This window comes from Zootermopsis nevadensis, unplaced genomic scaffold (genome assembly GCF_977971745.1).
Source record: "Zootermopsis nevadensis isolate Lab colony 2312 unplaced genomic scaffold, Znev_1.0 Znev_ptg000013l, whole genome shotgun sequence".
NCBI lineage: Eukaryota > Metazoa > Arthropoda > Insecta > Blattodea > Termopsidae > Zootermopsis > Zootermopsis nevadensis.
The window spans coordinates 15,278,695-15,299,448 of NW_028259145.1; the positions used below are offsets into that span (position 1 = coordinate 15,278,695).

The 20,754-nt window shown below is 33.5% G+C and overlaps 1 protein-coding gene across 3 annotated transcripts in view; it reads left to right on the forward strand.

Moving 5' to 3' along the window:
* The first annotated feature begins 1,089 nt into the window (after positions 1-1,089).
* Positions 1,090-20,754, forward strand: part of yl (Putative vitellogenin receptor yl) — a 38,106-nt gene continuing 18,441 nt past the window's right edge. The window contains exons 1-18 of one of the 3 annotated variants that reach the window (XM_087348873.1): positions 1,090-1,225; positions 3,517-3,609; positions 4,298-4,420; positions 5,076-5,203; positions 5,755-5,889; positions 6,543-6,651; positions 9,528-9,680; positions 9,757-9,870; positions 11,227-11,352; positions 11,688-11,903; positions 13,665-13,836; positions 13,926-14,127; positions 14,514-14,714; positions 15,583-15,703; positions 16,391-16,540; positions 17,509-17,625; positions 18,668-18,812; positions 19,573-19,778. In XM_087348873.1, coding sequence (XP_087204999.1) covers positions 3,537-3,609; positions 4,298-4,420; positions 5,076-5,203; positions 5,755-5,889; positions 6,543-6,651; positions 9,528-9,680; positions 9,757-9,870; positions 11,227-11,352; positions 11,688-11,903; positions 13,665-13,836; positions 13,926-14,127; positions 14,514-14,714; positions 15,583-15,703; positions 16,391-16,540; positions 17,509-17,625; positions 18,668-18,812; positions 19,573-19,778 — 2,491 coding nt within the window. In that variant the 5' untranslated portion in view covers positions 1,090-1,225; positions 3,517-3,536. Of the gene's footprint in view, positions 1,226-3,516; positions 3,610-4,297; positions 4,421-5,075; positions 5,204-5,754; positions 5,890-6,542; positions 6,652-9,527; positions 9,681-9,756; positions 9,871-11,226; positions 11,353-11,687; positions 11,904-13,664; positions 13,837-13,925; positions 14,128-14,513; positions 14,715-15,582; positions 15,704-16,390; positions 16,541-17,501; positions 17,626-18,667; positions 18,813-19,572; positions 19,779-20,754 lie in introns of all 3 variants that reach the window. The other 2 variants (XM_087348874.1, XM_087348875.1) reach the window with 2 other exon arrangements.

Here is a 20,754-nt window from a genome sequence, read left to right on the forward strand (position 1 = left end):
AAGCACCCATTTGATTTGAAACCAACGATGAACGAAGTAATTCTTAAAGCCTCAGGAACCTGAGTCATGCTTTAGATTATAGACACCAATGAAGTTAGAAGTACATGATAAAATAATGTTAATTTTCTTTTCCCCCATAATGCTATTTGTTGATTGTTTCAGACATGCACTATTTACCTTATTGCCTAGTGAGATTAGGAAATTGTTGGCCTATATGCATTATTCTTGGTCTGCTGCTCGGAATTCAGATGGTCTAACATTTTCTGATATATTAGGTTTTATTTACCACCAGCTATGTCATAAACATTATTAAGATTAATGGGAATGTTTCATAAAGCATTTTTTCGCCATTATGCTTTGTTTATGTAGAAGAGGAAGGAAGGAGAGATAAGGAAATATACATGTTTGTTCTGCTCTACTGATGGACAGTCATCCCAAAATCAAGCCTTGTAAGGTGTCCCAAAATATTTGACAGGTTGTGTCATGATATGGCACAAATGGGACCAAAATTTCTGTTACTGGTTGACAGAAGAAGCTTTGCAACGGTCTCAAAATTGGTTCGATTGTGTTTGTTATTTACATGTAGTGAAACAACGAAACGCTGGGCAGTGTGACCCACGGGTCTTCGCTTATTCAAATGTCTGTAAATAATGATGTTTTGTGTTATCTTGCAAATAGCAAATCGTGTTACCTTAAGGACTGAATACTGTATTCTAGTTTCTGTCTTGGTTCTCGAATGAAGTATAGTGTTACACGAAATAAAATTTATGAAATCTTGGACATACCATTTTAGTCACATGTGACCTGTTCTGTCTGTATCTTCATGTTATTTATTTTTCCCCTTTCAATTTTTAGGTTACGTGGTGTGTGAGGTTAATAGAGGAAAGAAATGTACCGAGGTAGAGGGCTTGTAATCTTATTGGTTCCTTACTGCAGTAATCCGTCCTCCAGTGAGTTCATGTGAAGGTCAGTGTCAAAGAACTGACATCATCGATACTGGCGTTTCTACCCTGAACATCGTGATTTACAGGGTATTTACGTCGTACGATGCATTGTGGTGAAATATTTAGTCGGTGTAACGACTTTGGACTTACGTCACTCTACTTTTCCTGTTCCAAGGGGAAAGTAGAGTGCCATTCCCTTCAAGAAGGTCGTTGGGGTAGGACTCAGGTTGTGTTTGGTAAATTGTGAAGACACTGAAGACGCCTGAGGATAGGGGCACGTAGTAAGTATGGCAGTTTTTCGATTTGAACTGTTGCTTGCAAAATATTTCTAAAATTTAATGTGCAAGTTATTCTGAAAGATTAAATTTTAAATTGGGGGCTAAAAAACGTATTTCAAATCTTTCTTGGCATGTACCATGATATTAGTGGAAAAATAGTTTCCCGTTTATAAAGGTAAAATGCCTTTCAACGAATTTTCAGTATGTTAAAAAAATTGTAGAGTAACAAGAAATTGCTTTATTTAAATTTAAACTTTTTCTGGCAACAAAAGTTGTATTTCCAATTAAATTTCTAGAAAATTTGTCGGCCCAAATTGCGACTTGATGTTTAAAAAATCCTGTGAGTGGTGGATTAGGAATTTCATACACAGGAATTGCCCCCCCCCCCCCCCAAAAAAATCAATGAAATTATGCGAGTTATTTTATGTAATTTGATTTATCAACGCAAGCTGTCGACGCTTTGTCAGTGGGGGTCTATAAAATTTTAAACTGTTAACACAAAGTATCAGGCTTATTTACGTAATTTAATGGGAGTAGTTATAGAATAACTTCGAAAATTCTATGAAGCAAAATGAAGACGACTTGTAATATGGATCGCAAAAAATGGAACATATTGTCATACTTCACTCTGCCGTACATAAACAACCTGTGGTGCGCCGATCGAAGTCAATCAAAAAATCATAGCTGAAGAAATTTTACAGTTAGCAACTTCGTATTTAATTGTCTCGTATCAACTAAATAGTTTGTTGGAAAGTAATGTGACCAGCAGAATGGAGAAAAAGAGGGAACGAAGTTCGGGTTATCGATCCGCTTAACAAACCCTAGATACTAGTGGAGACGTGTCTGATAATTTTAACAATTTCGTATGCCTCGAGCATAATTTTTAATTTGGAATGTTCAATATAGGTGATTATATTTTCAATAAAGTTTTCCATAAAGACATTAGAATGTAGATGCATTTACGCGTGCTTAAGTAAAAAAAGGAGTAGAATCGTTATTGAGAAGCTGGTGGTCGTTCAGTTGATCTAGAAACACGTAGCCTTCTTTGAATCACGAACCTCTATTATCATGTTCACGAAAGCCTTGCTACCAGTTAGATTTACTGACTTACTATAAGACATCCGCTACTGGTTTTTGTGTTGATCAGAAGAGGGTAAGAACCGATGGCCCATCATAAAGTCTGAGCCTGTTAGTAGAGTGGCTTGCTGTTGTACAAAATTCGGTGACTAGTTATAGTGGGCCTGACGGGACAGATTTCGCATTTTCCATGGTGGGAGAGAGAGAGAGAGAGAGAGAGAGAGAGAGAGAGAGAGAGAGAGAGAGAGAGAGAAGTGGGCTGTTCGTAAGCGTAAGAAAGTTCGGATGGCAAATGTTTGTTGTTGAACCTGTCCCACAATATCTTCCTGTTCCGTTGAACTCTTAGTCTCAGAAGAAATGAAGACTGGTCGTTTCATAATGTAACTTACTAATCCTCCTATAAATCGAACTGTATCATATATTTGAATAGTTCAATGTGTTTAACAGGAAACGTTCGAAGCATCTGTATTCCCAAATTGACAAGCATAAACATTTGATTCAGATGGGAAGGAACACTTAAATTATCCCAGCGACAGTTTGTTCATAAGGGTTTCCTGCTGAGTGATGCATGCTTAGGTTTAGCGTTCGTATTACTTTTCTGTTTGGTAAAAATTCAGGATATGCGGTCAGAAGCATCCTTTCATCCCGTCGAACGCTCGCTAAATACGGCCTATGCTGACGGGGTGCAGTAATCTGCGTTAGATAGAAAATGTGTGAACGCAGAAACAATACAAAGGCCTGCTGTCAATAAAAGTACAAAAACATGAAATTTTATTTATTTTGGGCAATATGAGATAAACACTTCGGTTTAAGAAGAAATTCCATTTTGCTGAAACATTACAAAACGCAGAACGTGAATGTAAATGTGAGGAGTTAAAAGCTACACACCATGTAGGCATTTAGGGGGAGAGGTTACAACTGGATCAGTTGGTAAATCTCGTGTTTTTCAGAATTCCCCAGTTGGTTGTTTTATAATGTTTCTAGGTGTTAATTTTATGTCTAATAGGCCTATTTGGAATGGCTGATAATGATTAATTGGAAGGTTAAATAATTACTGCGCTTGAAGTGCAACATTAAAATTGGTAGAAAATTAAATTAACATATCACCTATTAGTAAATTAACTCTGGAATGGTAATATTTAAAACCTAATGGAAGTTCTGTTTAATGAAAACATAATTGTTACAGTGCATTGAATGCTTATAAAATTATATTTCAGGTACGTGACCAGGGAGAAAGATGTGGTCACATCGATCAGCCATGCTATTATGGATAGGAGTAATATGGGTTTTGTTAACATTTCAAAATGAAGGTATGTTTGCAGACATATCTAACATTAAAATATGACTGCATATTTCTTGTTAGAGTTGAATAATTGTTCATAAATTGACAAAAGCCTAGGTTATTGAAACCTCGAGCTGATTCCTTTAAGCAAGAAGGTGGCTTGTGATTACTACTTCAGATCTCGTATTTCTTGCTTTTCATTTTAATCTTGTCATTTGTGGTTCATGCTCCACTTCCATAATTAGAACTTCTTTTTGCTGGAAATTGACAGCTTGATAGTTTACTGCATTAATCTAGAAATTTCAGAAGCTTCAAAATAAATTATTTTCTTGTTGTATAACCAAGGAAGGAATCACATTTATAAATTGATTACAGGGTCTTTTGGGGCAATCAGGTGTGGAAGTACAGAGTGAGTTTCCAGTGTTTTGGAGTTGCCCTGCCTCCATCAATCTCTTTGCATGACCAATTTCAAGTAAACATCATTGCATGTAAAGCTTCAAATGTGGCACAAGGAATTCCCCTCATGTAAAATGTCTCAATATGTACTCGAAGATTGTTTACCAGTGACAGACATTTAAAATCTATTCATGTTCATTTAAAAAATCTGTGTTAATCTGAAAAAGCTTATAAAACCAAAAACAAATAACATATTTTAAATTTGTAGGCAGTGAATGTCATCTATGCAATACATTACAAATTTTTGACATGTTTTCCAGTTGAAGGGAATGACGTATGCCCAATCGGTTTCTTCAGATGTCTTGATGGGGAATGCATTCATGAAGCTAAGCACTGTGATGGCCATACAGACTGCAAAGATAACTTTGATGAATTTGACTGTGGTAAGATGCTTCATAAAACTTCATATTGTCAATGAGGAAATGCAGTTTATATGCTACTCCAATAAATTTAGTTAATATAATAATTTTATTGACCTGCAAGTTCTTTTATATAATGCCACCAAAATTTCTTATTTATTTTTACTTATTTTAAAAGTCTGTATCTTAGAATGAAAATGCTGAAAGAAAGAGACAAACAGCTAGGAAAATAAACAACAAAATGGATACAGAAGAAATGTTGAGAACTGAACTTTGGTTGCCAACTTAAATTTTAATTAATTTTTAATAAAATGTTCAACTTTTGTTTGCTTTGTGTGATGATTGCTTTGGATTAATAAAACCGCAGTCTCTTGCAATATACGTAATTTTAGTGCAGTTTGAACCAAAATATTATGTATGTTATTCAGATTATAACTTAATGTAAGCAGTTTATAAAAGCTGCTGAACAAAAATTTAAAGTAGGCAGAATCTTGTACTAGAATGTAATTTGTTTCTTTAAACACAATATGTTAGTACCTGGACTCAAACTTGATTTTTCAAAGTATGTCACAACCACCAGTATTTTATGTGAATACTATAATTGGGCTTTGACATGAAAGAATATCCCAATAATAGAATATTTGAGTTTGTCAGTGCATTGTTATGGATTAATGCGCAGATGCAGTGACCTGCAAGGAACCAGACTGGTTTCGTTGTCATACTGGACGCTGTGTGAGCAGTAGTTTACGCTGTGATGGCAGTGATGATTGTGGTGATTGGTCAGATGAAGAGGACTGCTCTTCAGTGGTAAGATTGTACATGGACTTGCAGTAATGTTAAATTGTTGAAATTTTATATCGATATTTTCTTAACAAAATGATCATCAGATACCTTTTATGTTACCCAGATGTATGATTTGAAGCAGTAATTTGATGCATAATGTAAGTAATGACCTAGTCATATCAAAAAATATTTAGGAATACAATTGTATTCAATAGATTAAAATCACTCTTTCTAATGTTTTTATGAATTTACATTGTTTTCTGGATATTGATTAGTGTAACTTACATTTATTACTAAAACGTTTCCTACTTTCACACAATTGGATAAAGTGCACAAATTTTCTACATAAATATATATTCCCACCAGAATGTATTCTGCAGATGTGATAATATTCTGCCAGTTCATATTTCAGCAAAATTTAAACAACAAAAGTTAAGTCTGTGTGATTAATGGACACATGTAAAATTACTCAAGTAATTTGATTTTAAAGTTATTTTAACACATTAACTATTGAACTTGATTGCTGAATAGAGAATATACATGGAATAAATAGTTTTCTAAATTTTTGATTTTAGGAAACACAGCCTGCAAACTGTTCAAAAGATGAATGGCGCTGTGTCGACAATAATTGCATTTTGGTGGACTGGGTGTGTGATGGGAAACAGGACTGCATGGATGGGAGTGATGAACTCCAGGGATGTACTCTTCACGTGAGTTACTGTGCTGTGTTTTTGTAGAATGAAGCACATATTATTGAGATACAGTAAGCAATTTTAATATGAGCTCTGGATATATATTACAATACTTTTGAGAGGATTATTTTATCCTATTGTCTAAATGCCAACACAAAAATGTTAAATTTGTTTCTTGACAACTGGTTTATGAACTTGGTTACTGGCAGGTAACATTTGCATGTTAATTAGATCCTTGGTATTGTCAGTTCTTTAAAAAAAGAAAGAAACAGGCTCTTCACACATTTGTAATTTGTTATCTGAAAATAAATTTTAATAGTTTTCTGGAAGATGGTAAACAGACTGAGAAGTCACTTAAAATTATATTGTGTGTACATTTCAAAGTTACCAAAATGTAGAAATTAAAGTAGCACTGGGGCTATTTATACTATATTCACACTTTGTAATACCTGCAGTTGTGTTTCTGTAATTCTTATTTGTATTAAAATTAAAAAAAAAATCTTGGTTTACAATCCAATACTTTCCTACATAGACAAGTTCTAAAATTAGGTATTTTTCATTTTCCATTCAGATATTTTGGCTGAATGTTGCAACTCATAAGGTTAATACAAAAGATATACTTAATTTGCAAGAGTCACTTTGTCATTGACATTTCTATTTACGTGTTTCAGATGCCCTGTACAGATGGGTATTTATGTGACAATCATCACTGTATTCCACTTACATTTTTGTGCGATGGTTCTGATGACTGTGGAGACAACAGTGACGAAAAACACTGTCGTAAGTTCAATAAGATACCTTTCATATTGCACATTCATGACTTATATGTTCGTGACATTATTTCCTACAACAGAAATCTTTCTTTAAACATCTTCAATGTGTGTTTCCCCCAAAATAAGAATAATTTGTTTCTGTACTTTAGCTTCTGTTGTATGGCACTTCACAATTATGTAATAATAACAGTGGTGATAACAATATTGTTTGTTTCCATCAACATATTTTTCAGCATATAATGCCTCTATTCTCTTTTATGTTCTCCTTCTCCATATTGTTTTATTTCATAAGTATTTTTCCTTTACTTTGCTGATTTTGTTTCTGATGAGGAAAAATTGCAGTTGCAATGGACAAACTTTTTCTTCTTATTATTATTATTATTCAGTGTTCTGTCTTATGACAGGTCCATTCCTCTGCCCAAAACGAGCTCTCCAGTTTTCCCTATTCTCAGCTTCTCGTTTTAATTCCTGGAACTTCATCTTCTTTACTTGTTTAAGATCGTCGGTTAGCTGTGTCAGTCTTCTTCCCAGTCCTCGCTTTCCTTCAACCTGGCCTTCGGTGATATCACTCAGTAATCCATTCCTTCTCATAATATGTCCCAGCCAGTTAGCTTTCCTTCGTGTAATCGCCTGCAGAATGTTTCTTTGCTGGTTGACTCTCCTCAATACTTCTTCGTTGGTCACTCGATCCGTCCACCTGATCTTCTCTATTCTTCTCCAACACCACATTTCAAAACTCTCCAGGTATTTCTGTTCCTTCTTCCTGAGTGTCCAAGTCTCTGCTCCATACAGCGCGACACTCCATACGTAACACTTCACTAGTTTCTTCTTCATCTCCAAGCCCAACTTGCTAGTGAGAAATATCCTCTTCTTGATGAAAGCTGCCTTGGCCATGGCTATCCTTGCTTTTACTTCCTTGGTGCATAGAGCGTCCGTCGTAATTATGCTTCCCAAGTACTTGAAATGCTCCACATTCTCCAGCTGTTGGTTTACAATTACAACGTTCAATGGTTCTGCTCTCTGTGCTATCCTCATTACCTTTGATTTTTCACCTTTGATTTTTCTTATAATACAAAAATTGTGATGAAGCTGACAGCAGTAATTTCTGAAGTCTTTTTATTAGCATCATATAAACTCTAAACTCCCTTTGGTCAAGATTTACTCCATATGAAGAGAATTTACTTTTGTTTCAATGTAGCCAAGCTGAAGAAGAATGATAGAAATTGTGTTAGAATTGCACATTCTACCAACTAGAATAAGTTTTGATTAGACTTGTGGGTTGCGATGACATTCACAAGACTACAAATTGTCACAATGCTGGAAACTAGTCTAGATTTTTATGTTCACAAAAGCTTTAAATATTCTAAAAATAAGTGTGATTTTGTTAGGTCAAGGATTATGTAAATTAAATTTGGAATGCCCATAGAATTGGTTAGGCTAATTAAATGTTTGAATGCAAATCTGAGTTTATTCAGGCAGTGTTATATTCTTGGATGAACTTTCCTTGGACATTGCATACCTATGCTGTGCCTTTCTTCAGGTAGAAAGACAATTTCCAGAAATAATTTTCCTGTGACTATATTAGAACATTGCCACAAACATTTACAATGGCATTATGTGCTTGACAACTTCATTAAAAATTCTCAGTACTCTAGAACAGAGACTTTCTCTCCAGTATCTCAGATTTTGCTTAAGAACATTACAGAATCTGTAGGTGCTAGAACTTTTATTTCTGTGCACTGATAACTGGTAGTCAAGAAGAAGAATGTGGTGAAGCAAAATAACTTACTTCTTACATCCAGTAAATTCATTTATCAGTTTGGAAGTAGTAAGTGTATTTATTTTTATTTATTTATTTATTTACAAGTTCCAGAAATCCAGTAATGGATATAGAACATGTCACAAACACAAGTATAAAAGCATGAAATACATACATTAAAGAATTACATCTAGACAAGCAGCGTACTAAATACAAAACAATATAACTAGTATTTTTTATTGTAATAGTTATCCAATTAGGTACTCATCCACAGTATAAAATGAGTGAGTAATTAAAAAATGCCTTAATGCAACCTTGAACTTTTTAAGATTATTTGAGGTATTCTTAATCTCTATGGGTAATTTATTAAATATCTATATCTGTATATTCATTTCATAAATAGCTTTCAGGTCAGAATAACAATAAATTTCCAAAGAAATATTTTAAAATACAGTGAAGTTAGTTTTCTTGGTAATATGTGAAATTTTGAAATTATGCAAAGGTGTGAAGTTCAGAATGATATATGAAGAGTTAAGGAATTTGAAGGCAGTGAATAGATTCATTTTAAACCTTATGTGTAAAAGACTGGTTGGAAATACAATGAAAACATTTCCAAATTCAAAAGATAAAAGAGAGATTGTTAATTAATGATGTGAAACACTCTACAGAAATTTTCTTTCATCAATTGCATATAGTATCTACAAAATATATAGGTATTCTTTGGAGATAGTCTACATTTTTATTGCATTGTAAATGAGTAAAATTAAATTACAATTTTTGTCTGTGTGCGCATGCGTGACATTTTATATTTGTTTAGAATAAGGTTATGTAATTCAAGTTACTAGGTTTATATTAATAGGGCACTTGTGTAGGACTTGACTCACACAGATGTAAAATATTAACACATTCTATGCCAGGTAAACTTAGGTTGACTTTAAGGTTTTCATGGTGGTGAGTGTAAATAACATGTTAGAGTAAAGTGGATATCAGGGCAATGGTTTTGTTTTAAGGTAGGGTCAAATTATGACAGTGATTAGTAGATTTCTTCCAGAATGAGAATTTTTACAGTTCAGTATCTGACTTCCAGGGAAAGAATTATGACCTTCATTTGTTTTATTTTTCAGCAGGTAACCATAATGTGTCCCCTGAAGAATGTAAATTGGAACGAAACTTATTTCTCTGCACTAATCAGTTAGAATGTGTGGAAGTTAAAGAGTTGTGTGATGGTGTGGAGCATTGTCATGATGGCTCAGATGAGGGTCCTGCATGCAATGCAAGTAAGTGACACATTTTGAGTTTCATGACCAATTCTTTTTTGATTAAATAGATATTAAATTTATGAACTTGGTGCAGGTGTTGCAGCTTGCCACACTGCAGGATGCAGTCATCGTTGTGCTGCTTCTCCTGAAGGTCCTCTGTGCATTTGTCAAATTGGTTATGAGCTTGTCAACAATAAAACATGTGTTGGTATGTATTTACATGTCTTAGAATGTTATTAACATAAAGATAGGGTTCTTGCATGCCATTGTTGAGGCAATGGCATTTGTTACTTGCAAATGAATGCCTTGTCTCATTTGTCTTTGTAATTGTAAAGAGAAATTCTGAAATGGAAAACACCATGTGTGTTATAATAAAAAAAGTATTTGTGGGGAGATGTGTTCTAGTAGAGGCTAGTTTATGAAAAAATGTAATCTATTTTCTCACTTTACTTACTGGAATCTCAGAGCAAATATTTAATCTGAAATTTATAAACCAGTTTCTTGCTATACCAAACTACATTTACCTATACAGGAATGTTAAAACATTTTAAATTTTTTAATATGCCAATCTAAATGAAATGTCTAAAAGAATCTGTCCAGAAGTACTTCCTTACAGTTCTAGTCTTCTTATGCTCATACTCCATAAAGATGAAGACTAAAAATTCCTGTGGTAAGTGTTTAGTCAGTTTCAAAGACACTATTCAGAATTTGTTTAAAAAGACCAGTCAGCACGGTTGGAAGACAGAAGCATATGAATGAGCTTGAACAACTGTCTGCTGCATCAACGATCAGTGCTTCAGTACTTTGATGACTCCGTTGAACTGCTTTCAAACAGTCTGAAAAGTAGAAATTGAATTTTATTGTGTTGATCAGTTTGGAGTTACATAAAAATTGACCAGTTGTTTATATCATAAGGTTTTGGGGGGTACAGCATACATGACCCTGTTTAATCTCTTGTTATAAAAACTGGACTAAAATCATGCCAGACACTTCAAGATATCTTCACATAGTTTGATAATTTAAGTGGTTATTATTACTTGAAATATATTGGATTCGAAAATGGTCGACATACTGAGTGTCCTCCAAAGAATAAGCTGCAGTTTTTACTTTTCTCTGGTTTTTATTTCCTTTGATCTTTATCCCATGATGGTTTTATTAATATAAATAAAATATTCTGTGTCATGTTATTGGTGGCAGTGAAGAAACAAGGTGGTATATGGTGGTATTTTTAAAAGTAACTGCATGGTCATTCAGAGGTATTACGAGGTCAGTTTTTTTACTAATTCACAATCTAGATTACAATAAAATAATAGTTGGTTTGTGTGTTATTTTTGCAAACCAAAAGGAATTTTATAGACAAATTGATTTCATCTATAGATTATGATTAAATTTATAAATAGCATATTTTGATGAAATATACCAATTGTTATTAGAGAGAATAGTTATCTGCACATTCTAAATTATTGAAAGGACATTTAGCAAGTTCGGTTGTATTTTGAGGAATGAGTAGGCTGTTTAAAACTTTAGTGTTAAATGTTTAATAAGTGGAATATTTGTGTTATAGACAAAGATGAATGTTTAGAATATGGTATCTGTGATCAAAGATGTAAAAATCTGCAAGGAAGCTACAGCTGTTACTGTGATGAAGGCTATGAGCTTGGTCCTGACAAGCACTATTGCAAAGCTACAGGTTAGTTGATCTAGGAATAGATACTGAACAGACTTCTCTCCCCTTGTGTAAAGCTAAGCTGACTGAAGGTTATAGAAACCCAAAAGAATACAATACACAAAATTACTCTTGTTTCTGACATCTGTAAATACAAATTGGTTCCTGTTTCTCTTCTAGCCAAATACTTTTTTTTTCTGGAAAACTTAGTACAAAACAATATTTTAAGTAAATTATGATTACTTGTGTAAGAATCAGGCACAATATTAAATGCAGGCTTAAATGTTGCAATAATGAGAAGTATAAACTTTGGTGTTAATATTACCTCATAAATTAAAACTACATATCTGCTTATTTAGGTGCAGATGCCTTGCTTCTGTTTTCATCTACAAAGGAGATACGTGCTATGTACATTCACAAAAAAGTCTATTACGTGGTTCGCGAAGACCTAGATCGTGTTGTGGGTCTGTCTTATGATGGAGTTTATGTGTACTGGACAGGCATTATGGCTGGAGAGGAATCAATTGTACGGAGCAAAGAAGATGGATCTCATATGGAAATAATTGTGGATGCAGGTAAATAGGCCAGGTTATGCACTTCAGATTAAATATTTGGATGAAAAAATGATTTTGTAAAAGAAAAGAAATCTTACCACACAGTTGTTTGATTTTTTATTTGTGTTGCTGAAGATTCATAAAACTTAAAGAGTGGTTGGATTAGTGGATTCATATTTTTATGTCAGTACATTGAGGGTGAGACCTTATCAGTTTAATTTAAAAATTTGTATAATTTTATAGGTTTTTATTGTATGGGAATAGGGGATTTAAATCTCTGTGCTATGCGGGACTGCGGGTTAGGTTTTAACTCCGGAAGTTTTATGGTAATGGTAAACTAATGACAAATGGCCAGCTGGGACCATGATGCATTACTGATGAATGTTCAAGGCAGTTATGGTAAAGTTATTCAGTTTTAACATTCTACTATCTTTATTCTGTTTCAAACATATTTAATCTTATTTTTTCCAAATAATAGGCATATTGAAGATTTCTGTCTTCATGGTTGTTGTGCTGTGTAGTCTGGTCGATGCTAACCAACGTTTCAGAGGTCATACTGCCTCGGTCATCAGGGCATTTATATTTATCGCCCTGATGACGGAGGCAGTATGACCTCTGAAATGGTTAACATCGACCAGACTACACAGCGCAACAACCCAGAAGACAGAAATCTTCATACTGACCGCTGTGTAGACCTCAAATCTTACAATTGGCATATTTATTATTTTTTGATTAATTAAAATAGTGTTTGTAACAAACACACAAAATCATTAATTAAAATTCACCTGGATTCTGAAACTAGCTGCCCACAGATCATTAAAGTGTATCCATAACAGGCTCGGGATAAATGAGAAGCAATGCTAGAGTGGAGTTATTAAAATACATAGCTGCAGAATCTTTTGGCTAGTTGTGTATTATCTTGACGTGTATCACACTGTGAAGTTCTAAGCACAGTTTCTGCTTTTGATGAATGTTTTACTGCTAAGCAGAATGTTGGAGATGAATTGTTTGGTTCAGACATCCTGAATTTCATAATATATTGGAAGTTGTTAAATGCCACAGATTGCTTGTGGAGGAGAAAGTTTACAGACATAGTAGCTGCTAATTTATTGAATAGCCAGCAATGTGTGACCTTTCAGGTTCACATTTGGGGCAGGGCATTGCTAGTAACTCCTTATAAAAAGACAGCATATTAAAAATGGTATACACAACTTTATAATTTAACATGTTCTTTGGAATGACCAAAGCAGCATGAAATGAAGAGAGGTTTGCAACTTGGTTAGGTTCAGAATTCTTCATGGAAGACATTTGAATGATGGTACTAATGTTTGTTGGCCCTTGGCTGGCACAAGAGGAAGAAAGGTGAAAATGTTGAGGGATAATCAAAAATAAAGGTAATGAGAGGGGTAGCGGCAGAGTGGTTGCACATCTGATGGAAAAATTAACTTTTCATTACTGCAATCTAGTATAATGCAGACTTTTACTATTATTCCACTAGAATTTGGGAAGAAACAGCTGTTTTTATCTAAAATTTATTTACCTTACCTACACTTCACATAGCATACCAGAACTGATGTGTTTATGCTTCCTAGTATTACCTTATTAATATTTTGAAATTTGACCTGCCTCACTTGCAGCTATCAGAAAACTGGCCCACACATACAACTAAATGATATGTGCCAAGTTTAGAGCACAGTCAGAATCCAAAGGTCACCATAAGTAACAGATTCATACATTTATATTTGTAGGACTTGTTGAAACATTATAAAAAATTTCTTTTAGGACTCTATCGGCCTGAAGATCTTGCTGTGGATTGGGTTACTGGCAACATATATTTTAGTGATTCTGAAGCAAAACGTATTGGCGTATGTTCAAATAATGGATCAAGTTGTAGTATTCTGATCAATAAAGATGTGGACAAACCACGTGCTGTCGTTTTATTACCAACTGAAGGGTAAGTTTTTGTTTTGTTATACATTGTTGCATGTGCTGGAATTATAAGTAGCATGGAAAGAAAGTTACTGAGGTCATTTACTATCTTAGGTTGATGTTCTGGTCTGACTGGGGAAAAATACCTGCGATTGCTAAAGCTGGAATGGATGGATCAAAACGAACAGCATTTATTTCAACACAACTACACTTCCCTAATGGTCTTGCAGTAGATTATCACAATTCTCGTCTATACTGGGTGGATGCTAAACTGCTTGTCATAGAGTCAATCAGGCTGGATGGAACTGACAGAAGGGTAAGATGTAGCTTTGCTTGACTGATAACTTTGTTTATATGATGCCACTATTTCATAAAACTGGTACTGATTTAAAGTAAGCTTATGAAGTTTTAAAATTAAAAACTGTTGCTTTCATACAGATGATTGGCTGTGAACAGTAGAAAAATATTTTTGTTTTTGTATGTCCATGTAAAATGTTTGTGGAGTTTATAAAGACATATTAGTAAGAGAGATTAGACCTGCATTTTTACATTCAAAATGAGTAAATTTCATATGTAGTGATAAAGAATTACTTCAACATCATAGAAAATAATTGAGAAGTTTTAAGTCCTCGGGTAGTAATAAGTTACAGCCAAATTGGAATTGAACACCTGAGTTATACTGAATTTTTGTTTTTGTTTTAGGTCATTTTAAAGGATGCTGTGAAGCATCCATTTGCAATTGCAGTGTTTGAAGATACTCTGTATTGGTCAGACTGGCATGGACGTGATATTCAAGCTTGCAACAAGTTTACTGGGAAGAATCATCGTGTGTTAATTCGTGAGAAGACCAAAGGCAATTTTATTTATGATGTCCATGTTTATCATCCAGCCATGATGCCATCGGTTGGTATTTCAGCTTATAACTATGGTCTTACTAACTTAATTTAGAAAGTGATTTTGTGGAGAAGAGTCTGTATTGAGAAGCTGATAGTCATGGCCAAATTTCCAGTCTGTGCTAACTAACATTTACAAGAGCCTGCAGGTAGACACTGTCCTGTGCCAAATTAATTCGGCACACACTCATACATTATATTTCCTTCATGTTCTATTCCTGCCTACTCATAGGTATGCCAAGCACCTCTTCCCTTCAAGTCTTCTGAACGAAGTTTTATGAGAATTTATAATTTGTTCCATCCATGTTGAATGTTCTTCCATCTCATCATCCTTTCTATTATACTAATATTTGGTTAAGAGTACAAATTATGAAACTTCACATTGTTCAGTTTTTTCCATCCTGCTGTCACTTCTCTCTTAATGTCCCTGATTTTAAACATCCTGTATGTATTTTTCCCTAATTTAAAAAGTTCAGTTTTGGGAACGATTTACTTGACAATAGTGAATATTATATCAGACTTAGTAGTTCAAAATTCCATATAATGGGAGTTGGAATACTTGTGTGTTTTTACCCTTCTTGAACTTGAATTGAAAGCATAGAGTGAAGTGTTTAATGTAATACAGTTACAATAAAGAAAATGTGATTATTGAGCACAAACAGCAAGAAAGTGATTTTAATATATTTCACTTACCATCAAGACTTATAGTTGATATATCTTGAGCACATATTAATTTCAAGCATACATTTTACTTTGTTCTCATATCTTAGTGGTTTTGTGTGAATAAAATTGACATTTTTTTCCATTACCACCAGCTTATTATACAGACAGTGAGAATTCTTATTGCTATATTTGATAATCTTTATATCTCCCTGTAGGTTCCAAACCCATGCCTACATGCAGAATGCAGTGATATTTGTCTTCTGGCTCCAAATAAAACCTATACCTGTGCCTGTGGAGAGAATAAAATCCTTGGAGTGGATAAGCATACTTGCTATGGTGAGTTAGAATTGTAACTGATCTTAGAAATAGAACAGAACTAACAAGCTTGTAAAAATGTATTGCAAATATAAATTTTGTTTCCATTATTTACAGAATGATGGACAGAATTATTCAATCTCTTATCTTTCCAGCCACTTACTTACAATTTGTCAGCTCTTCCCCCATTGTCTTCTAGTATCTGACTGAACCAACTTCTTGCTCATGATAAAACCATTATAATTTATCTTCTAATTCTATTATCAAATTCTGGACTTCAGTTTTAGATTTAATTTTTAATCACATTCCTTGCTTTTTCCTCAATACTTCAAAACATTTAATTTGCATTACTCCGGTTTTGCTTTTGTTCTTTTTTGCAAGGGTTCGAGGGTACATGTTTAGGTGTCAAATGTTAGAATTAGTAAAATATATTCTATAAATTGCATCTATTATTTTGGGGTTTCTCTGTCACATGTTATGAGGATGTTTAAAATTGTAAGGTCCTCATATTTGAAGAATTTTATTCTTACATAGGTGCATGACATGTAACACAAGACTCTGGTACACATCTCAAATGTTTAAAGCATTCATCCCACCTTAACAGTGTTTGAGGTGACCTAAAGAATATGTTTTGAACACTTTTATTGACATGTAAGTATTGAAAACAAAGTAGATGGATAAATGTTGAATTGCTAACCATTATTTCAGAGACAACAAACAAGCAAGAGTTAATGATGGCTGCAGCAGGTCAGAAACTTGTTGCTATTGGTCATGAGTTTCTGGGAAAACATGTTATCTATGAGATTTCATTGACAAGTGTTCAAAGTATTGGGGCTGTAACTTACAATACGCTTACAGGCAAGTATTTAAAATTTTATATTTTATACAGGTTTTCAATCTGTCCTTGGCACCTGCATTGATGTCAAGATAGCATTACACTTGTATTGCCATAAACTTTATTATTTATGTATTTTAACATATAATAAGTTTAAATAGTATCAAGGTCTTCATATAATTTAAGCTAGAACTAACATCATTGTTTGGATACTAATTCAACATATGACTTAACTTTGTACTGTAATAGAAAAGGTATAATCAAAGTAATCAAGGAGCTTTTTATTTTAAAAAGTGAATTTTCAGTGTCTCCTTCAGAGAAGTGGAAGTCTAGTACATCTATAATTTAATTATTTTATGATGTGCTCAAAGATATTTGGGAGAAACATTTTGAGTAAGAAATTGAGATGATAATACTGGGAATTCTGAAACCTTTTTCCAAAAGAAAAATATGCAATGCATAATAAAATCACATGAAAGCTTTGTGGGAGCAGTGCTTTAGAAAGGATAATTGCTTGCAGAAACGTATAAAGTGGCCAGTATTATCTGATAGTGATTAAAACGCACATTGGAACTGTGAATTTATTGAGGAGAAACAAAAATTCCATGTCTATATATTTTTGGCTATGGATGGTTAAGTTGAATCTTTATGTAGGAAAGTATTGTTGAATGTAAAATGTATTAGAATTGCACAAAGATGTTTTAAAATATTTACATTTATTGATAAATGTGTTACTTATACTCAATGCATGACACAAATATTTAACCATTGCATGTGCAAGTGTTATCAGAGGTGGTAAAAATGTATAAAATATGGAATATATTATGATCTGTAAATCAATATCGTTTGAAATGTTACAGTACAGCTTATGTAGACCTGCAGAATTAATAATTTTAATTTTGTTTCTGGGATAAAGTTGGGCAGCCTGCAGAGAGAAGTAAGGGAATTCTTCAACTTTGTTTCTGAAGGCTGGTTATTTTTAACTTTTCAGGTCATGTAATTATGTATGATTCTGATCAGCAAGCGCTTTTCACACTCAGCTTTTGGCCAAAGACAATTGTACGTCCTTTGCATAGAGGAATTGAAAACATTGACACAATGGACTTTGGTAAGTTATGACAAATGTGTGAAAGTGAATTTGAAAACAAAGTAATAAGAAGGGTATTGTGATTTAGTTAAACTAGGAACAATATATCTTGTTGTATTTCTTTCCATACATAAATTATATTGCAAAATACAACTTAGTACTTGGAATGATAATTTTAAAAAAATGATAGGATTCACACAAAACACACTGAAAATGTCTTTTAATTATTGTATTTGTGGTAGTTGCTTTGTATGCCACATTTATAAAACTTGCTTCTCATATTATTTAAAAATGCACATCACATTCCTTTAACATGAAATATTGTGCTATGATCAGATCTACAAAAAGAGTAAAGTAAAGCTGTTCCACTATATGCCATGGTGGCACTTGGGAGGGGGGTGTAGCTCCTACTCATATATAACCTTGACACTAGGTGAGGGGTAAGTGGTTAGTGTTTCTTGTTTATAATATTTCTTATAACTTCTAAAGCATTTAGAAATGCTTTAGCACAGACACTTAAATGTGTGTGAAGGATATGATAAAATTAACGTTTAGAAAACATAAATTCATGCAAGATCATCCAAAAATCATTAATGCAACCAAAAGTACTATTTTCCTTCATTATCAATTTGCCATTCACTTCAGGCTACTTGCAGGCAGCGTGCTTAATAAATTTAAATTGCTTTTAATTTTACACGTGTACTCATACTGCAGTCAGATTAGCAATGAAGAGAATTTAAATACAATCTTGTGTGTATTCTGATAACATTCCTGAGGGCTTATTCTAATTAAGATAGTTTTCAGAGTGAGAATTTACAGGAGTCATTACATTGTTGTGATTTACTTATTTCAAAGAAAACGTATATTTCATAGCATTTATATTTGTATAAGTAATGATGCTTTGATAGCATAATTGCTTTAATGTAATCTGTTGAAGAAATTGCATAATTTTAAATAGTAGGTACGTGACTGGCATCTGTATGTTGTGTTTTGATATTTATTATGTATTCTAATAGATTAACCATTTTTATGTGCTATAAATCTGTTCTTTCTTAACTTGCAGACTATTTGGGAAATAATTTATACTTCAGTGATGGTGATGCAGGAACTGTGGAAATATTGAGCCTGAATACATTTGAAAAGACTATATTGCTTCGCACTTCAGCTGGAGAAACGCCTCTTGATATTGCTGTTGTCTCAGAGGAGGGGTAAGTACTCAAGGTTGTGTACATGTGTGTGTGTGTGTGTTGCGTGCACCGTTCATCTGTTAGACTTTCATGCTTAGAATATTCTCAATGAAGCAATGTAAGTTGCATTTTTATCAAGAATAAGAAAAAATGTGGAAACCACTGAGAATGATGGTGGGAAGTAAATGAGAAATGCATCTTCTGAATAGTATATTATACAGAGAAATGATAGAAAGAACAATCCTTGGATATTGAGGACTTTCTGCTGAATTGGTATGGTTAACTAGACAATATTGGATTTGTCACAAAGTTGTTGGCCAAGAAATATTTTGTCTATCCTTAGAAAGTAAAATATGTAAGATTTTAAGTTCTCACAGCAGTTCTGGGTTGTAACACCTTGCAGTCTAGTTCACCAACATTCCAGAGGTCTTGCTGCCTCCATCAGGCACTACTATGTCACACTACAATCCAGAAGGCAGCCATCAAAGTAAAATATATTTTGAAAGTGTTAGTAACTTTTAACCAGTAATGATGTTAGGATTGTTGTTATACTTTAATTATATTATGTATGAATATCAATTTTCAGATAAAACTATTAGTGAACTTCCTTTTAGAAACTTAAAAACTTGTGTTGGGATGCTAATAAAATTGCACATCAGATTAGGGCATTCAATGCAAAATAAAATGTATTAATTTCTTAGATAATGTCAAATCCCTTGGCTGACTACTATAAACTTTTCAATATAGAAACTGATATAAAAAATTCTATTTACTGTTTCAGAGTAATGTTTATAGCATTTTCACATGCGTTATTTGAAGATTTTAGCCCTCATATTGACCGCCTGAACATGGATGGCGGAAACCGTCTTCATGTAATTGAGATTAATGTGAAAGGTCCAGTTCTCTCATTGTTTTATGATCCAGAATTGCACAGGATATTATGGACTGATCCAATAAAGGAGGAAATTTCTAGTGTGGCTGTGGATGGTAAGAATGCAACACACCAAATATCGCATTTATTTCGTTCTTTCCCCAGAACATTCTTGTGTGGATTCCAGAATTCTTTGCTATGGTATGACACTATACAATTCTGATATTTTTTTTGATCTAGTGAAATGTCTGTTGAAAACTCAGAAGTCTGTAAGTGCAACTGACAGGCCCTAGTTAGCCTTTTCCCTCACGATAAAGTTAATATTACATTAAACTTTAAGGAAAAATGCAAGGGAACAAACGTAAGACCACATTAATACATGGAAATATAAGGTGTCTCACCAATTTAGTTCTTGAGCAGATTGGTTTCTTTGGAATATGTATACTAAATTCTGTAAATGCAGATGAGGAAAAACAAATTCTCATCAGTATGAGACTTCTACCTCCGGTTTATCTGTAGCAGAGCTGTCAGTAATCTTTAATTCTGCTCAGATAATTTTTTATCCAGTAACCATATTGAAACATAAATATTGGCAGTATTTGTAATTTTTAAATATATATTTTTAATAATGTGAGTCTCGTTTAAGTATTGATAGTATTATTTGGAAACAAGTAACTTCAGATATTACGTTGAGATGGATGAAACTTAGTTGGGGAACATGTTTTGGTGTTGGTGGAATTTAACCTTCAGGTTCTGTTAAGTAATTTATACTGAACAGATTTTGCTAATATTCAGCATATATTGCATGTCTATTAGCTCATAAAATGCAGTTCAGTAAGATATGAAAAACATAATGTTCATGATCTTAGGAGTATTTTATTTACCTATTTCATGCTCTACTACTTGGAACCATGGTTTTTGGTTTTTCAATCTGCTGCCCAAGCTGCCCCTACTGAACTGCATGTCATACATCAAATTACAATGATTTGGAAAACTAAGTTTGTGCATAGACTTTGCATTTGGTTTATTGAAGGATATTCCATAAAGTATTTCATAGGGCAGTATAATGTGCACTGACATGTTAATTTACAT